The sequence below is a fragment of the Solanum verrucosum genome, unplaced genomic scaffold (genome assembly GCF_900185275.1).
Source record: "Solanum verrucosum unplaced genomic scaffold, falcon-dt-bn FXZP01000103.1, whole genome shotgun sequence".
Classification (NCBI taxonomy): domain Eukaryota; kingdom Viridiplantae; phylum Streptophyta; class Magnoliopsida; order Solanales; family Solanaceae; genus Solanum; species Solanum verrucosum.
Window position 1 is genome coordinate 9,635,490 of NW_026020048.1, and position 4,784 is coordinate 9,640,273.

The following is a 4,784-nucleotide window of genomic DNA, read 5'->3' on the forward strand; positions in this document are numbered from 1 at the left end:
TATCATATCTAACCCTATCTCTCTCCACTAACCTTTTCTTTATTTTTCTCCATCTTCCAACAACTTTATTAACCTCTCTATAAGTCGTAGGTTTCATGTTCTTTCAATATACTCGAACACAAAACTTTTTTATTTTATCATCATTATTTTAATATATATATATATTCAACTCCACGCATCTATTTTAGACAGACAGAGAGAAAGAAAAGAATACAACTAGAGGGAGGGATAGAGAGAGAAATAGAGGAGAATATTTAAAAGTCTAGGAAACTGAAAACAAGTCCTTTTGTAGCAATAGCCAAAACCACCCACCTCACACATAAAAAAAAAATCTGAAATTTTTTCAACTGTTTTCTGTTTTATAATTTTGAGATTTTGGATTGGGTATTTTTTGTAGAGAGAAATGTGGGATCTAAATGAATCAGAAGAAGGTTGTTCTACTCCGATAGAGTTTGAATGCGATGATGAGAAAGGTAAACGGGTCGGATCCGTTTCGAATTCAAGTTCATCGGCTGTAGCTGTTGATGATATTTCTGAAGAGGAATTAGATGTAGAAAGAGGGAAGAAAAAGAGAGGTACTCCTCCAAGCAAAATTTTCGGGTTCTCTATGGTGGGTCCGGGTAACGGCGATGAAGAACAGCCGGTGACCCGCCAGTTTTTTCCGGTTGATGAGTCTGAAATGGGTGGTGTTGCTGCTGCTGAAAACGGATCCCCGAATTTTCCCAGAGCTCACTGGGTTGGAGTTAAATTTTACCAAACGGAGACACTTGGCAACACGGGATTGGCGAAGCCTGTAGATATGGTTCAGCAGCAACAGCAACAACAGCAGCAGCCTATTAAGAAGAGCCGCCGTGGACCAAGGTCTAGAAGCTCACAGTACCGTGGAGTTACCTTCTACCGGAGAACTGGCCGGTGGGAATCTCATATATGGTGAGCCATTTTACTGAAAATTATTAGTATTTCTCTTCAGCTTAAAATTTGGACTTATTTTTTTTTCTAATTTGCTTTAATAATCTTACAGGGATTGTGGAAAACAAGTTTATCTAGGTATTTAATATTCTTCAATTAAGCTATTTTATTTTTATCATTTGTTGTACTAGAAAATTAATTTGGTCTTTATTTAACGGAATCTCCTTTATATCAATTCTGAATTCTGTGTAGGTGGATTTGATACTGCTCATGCAGCAGCTCGGTGAGCTCCTGCTTCTTAGCCACCTTTTATAATTTTTTGTTAAATTTAAACTCACAGTTGAAATTTATTTTTTAAAATAAAATATACAGGGCATACGATAGGGCAGCCATCAAATTCCGGGGAGTAGAAGCCGACATAAACTTTAGCTTAGAGGATTATGAATCCGATTTAAAACAGGTAATACCATGATCAGATCAGTGTGACTGATTAGGAAAAAGTGTGTGTTTTATGATGTTCCTTTTTTCGAATGATTTTATTTCTCTGTGCCTGCCTGTCTAGTTGGAGTACTTTTGTTCAATACTCGTCTAATCGTGAACAGTATATTTCCTTATCTTCATAGTTGTTTGCTTTACATTTTGGTGCCAAGAGTATAGTAGACACCATCAAATTGAAAAAATCTAATACTTTTTTAATGTATGATACAGATGACAAGTTTAACAAAGGAAGAATTTGTGCATGTGCTCCGACGACAAAGCACTGGTTTTCCGAGGGGAAGCTCCAAGTATAGAGGAGTGACTTTGCACAAATGTGGTAGATGGGAAGCTAGAATGGGACAGTTCTTAGGCAAAAAGTAAAAATAATATATATATAAAAAAAATTTTCCTATCCTCGTATTATTATTCTTCTGTATGGTGAAATCCATTTTCAAAGGAATAATCCTTTAGATGTCAATTAGTAACTTTTGTTCTTTCTTTGAATAGGTACGTTTATTTGGGGCTCTTTGATACTGAGATTGAAGCTGCCAGGTGTGTGGTTGTGCTGCGGAATTTATTCTTCCACTTAACCTCAATTGCTTGTTAGGCCTTTTGAATTACTGAATATTTAACGTAGTTTTTTTTGTTAATACAGAGCTTATGATAAAGCTGCCATCAAGTGTAATGGCAAGGATGCAGTTACAAACTTTGATCCAAGCATTTATGAAAATGAACTAAACTCAATTGGTAAATAGTACTATACTGCTTTTATGTGCTTTACATTTTATATTTTGATGTGATTATTCAAACAGAATATTCATTAATGTGATCTCCCAGAATCTTCCGATAACGCGGCTGATCACAATCTGGATTTAAGTTTGGGTGGTTCAAGCTCAAAGCAAGGAAGCCGAGAATTGGGGGATAATAGAGGTCAAAATTCTTCATCAATGCAATTGGATATTGATTGGCAGCGCCATGGTTTAAGGCCTGAGGTATATTTACACGATCAATTGCTATATCTCTTGTTTTCGTTGTGAATTTATTTTTCTTCTTATGCAACATGTTTTAATTTCCAGAAGCAATCTGCCTTAATTGATGCTCGAAGAAGAGAAAACGGGTACAATGAAACAGAAACTTTGCAACTTTTAAGCCAGACGCACTTGCATTCTCCAGTCTCCTTGAAGCATAATAATAGTCAAGTGCAACGGTTTAGCCAATTTATGAGACCTGGTGATCAATCCCATATGATTCAAATGTTTCCACCGCAATTCGGCTCATCCAATTATCAAGTGAATATCCTCTCTTTAATAATGTACTCTTTTTTTATTTTCAAATCGTGGTTTTTTTTAAAAAAAAATGTTGTGACATGTTACAGATTCAATTTCCAAGTAGCAGCAATGGAGGCAGAATTGGAGGTACAAATGTAGGAGATTTATCGCTTGCGGCGACGAGCAATGGTTCTTCACAGTGGCAATCCAATTTTCCTCCTCAGATATTTGCAGCTGCTGCAGCATCATCAGGATTCCCTCAGCAGATAGTAAGACCTCAAAATTGGTCCTCAGAAAATGGCTTCCATCACTCACTCATGAGACCGTCATGACTTGCCATATTTCTACTTGTGTTTTTTTTAATATAATTTGTAAAGAGTAAAGGGTTGATATTCTTAATACTCCATATATTACCTAAAACTCTTGGTTTGAACCCAGAAAAGAAAAATTAGAAGAAAACAAAAGGGTAGACAAAAAGTTTTGGAAAATATGTCTACTCCTCATTAGTTTGTCCAATACTAACTGATCGGCAAGCTTTTCAACTAGACTTGTATTACTAGTTTATTCTGACTATGAACTGCCAATTTGGCCCATTCTCTCTCATTGTAACTTGTATACATTTGGGCACTAGCTTCTCATGCAGTATTTGAAATATAATTTATTATTCGTTTGTGTTTGCTTTTCTTGTAACAAAAGTCCAACTACTATGTCTTTTTGAAGTTGAAATATGAAATTTTAAGTTTTTGAAGCAGCGTTTGGACATTGCATTTTACTTGTAAAAATTTGTTGCTTTATGAGTGGGAAGTCTTACAAATCCAAAAATTGCCCTTGAAAAAAAATATTAAAGATTAGATCTTTAAAATTTGATCAAAATTCATAGCCAAATAGATAATAATAAAAATATAGTTGTAAATCTAAATCAAAGTCTATAGGCAGACGTCATCTAAATGTACTTAAATACACCTTTAAAAAATTGAAAGTGAAAACAATCTTTTTATAGGCAAATTGGTACTAAGAGAAATTTGGAGAAAAGTGAAAATCCATTATGTCCATGAGCATGACCCATGGGGTAAATAAAATAAAGAGTCTCTAGGACAAGTAGGAGACAAGTCATCTGATTAGGTAGTGCACATAAGAAGCACGAGTCAATGTTCTCTTTTTTGTTATAATACTGTTGAAAAAGTAGAGTGAAAAGAAAAGAGGGAAAGTAAATATATGTATAAAATGGGATTGTTTTGTTTTGTAGGAAAGTGATGAATTGTCACACTCATTGCTTGTCCTTTGAATCACTTCTCATGACTATTTATGTGTCAGATCAATGCCTAATTATGGTGAGAAGGACTTAACAAAACCTTTAAAGGACGTATTTAATTGGTAAACCTATACACTTGTTATTCTATATCTATACATAGATAGATGTCACTATTATTCAAGTTTCAGCTAACACAACATTTTGATTCATTATGCATTGAATTTTCCTAAATGTTCCATTAATCAAATTCAACTTTTCTTATTCAATTATGGACAACAAGCTTTTTCGAGTTATTCGATAATTCCTCACACGTATTTTTAGAATTTTGAACATCAACATACCATATTTTATCTACGGAATTTGAAGAGGTTAATGTATGTACAATCTCATTCTTATCTTGTTAAAGTACAAAATAGTTGTTCAATTATATATCTAACAAAACACTAAATGAAATTAAATTATTTTTCTAATAAGTTCCTTATATTTTAATTCCATATGAAAGATTAATTTCGTTTGATTTTATCGATATTATGTATTGATTTTATCAAAGTTATTTATCTTTATTTTATTTGACGTTTCAGAGATAAGATTTTATTTGAACTTTTTTAGAATCAGTATATCACTTGAAATTTTCTACAAAATTATTTTAAAAAATTTAAAATTATCTTCAAGATGATTACAAATATCTACGGCCAAACCTAAAGGTCAAAGTGTCTTTTCTAGATTACTCGTTTCTACAGCTAGTTTCTATAATTGTGTACTTTGTCAGAGGATGGAGTACAAAAATAGAAATTATTTTTTAAAACATTATACAATAAACTTTTTAAGTACGAGAATAAATTAACCAATCCACATGTGTAACCTTGATGTCCAACTTT

The 4,784-nt window shown here is 33.3% G+C and overlaps 1 protein-coding gene across 2 annotated transcripts; it reads left to right on the forward strand.

Annotated features, from left to right (window-relative positions):
* The first annotated feature begins 358 nt into the window (after window positions 1-358).
* LOC125822851 (floral homeotic protein APETALA 2-like) lies at window positions 359-3,308 on the forward strand. 2 transcript variants are annotated; one of them, XM_049502308.1, is made up of 10 exons: window positions 359-930; window positions 1,022-1,047; window positions 1,162-1,192; window positions 1,282-1,369; window positions 1,618-1,763; window positions 1,894-1,938; window positions 2,042-2,133; window positions 2,224-2,378; window positions 2,466-2,675; window positions 2,762-3,308. In XM_049502308.1, the coding sequence occupies exons 1-10, from the start codon at window positions 404-406 to the stop codon at window positions 2,984-2,986; spliced, it is 1,545 nt and encodes a 514-aa protein (XP_049358265.1). In that variant the 5' UTR covers window positions 359-403; the 3' UTR covers window positions 2,987-3,308. The 2 variants fall into 2 exon arrangements, with proteins under 2 accessions (XP_049358265.1, XP_049358264.1); XM_049502307.1 differs by having other exon boundaries at window positions 361-930; window positions 2,463-2,675.
* The last annotated feature ends 1,476 nt before the right edge of the window (window positions 3,309-4,784 follow it).

Coding starts and splice junctions, on each gene's coding strand:
- LOC125822851 (XM_049502307.1), top strand. CDS start 404: ATGTGGGATCTAAATGAATCAGAAGAAGGTTGTTCTACTCCGATAGAG. Junction 1,193..1,281: donor ACTGCTCATGCAGCAGCTCG/GTGAGCTCCTGC, acceptor TAAAATATACAG/GGCATACGATAGGGCAGCCA. Junction 1,370..1,617: donor ATGAATCCGATTTAAAACAG/GTAATACCATGA, acceptor TGTATGATACAG/ATGACAAGTTTAACAAAGGA.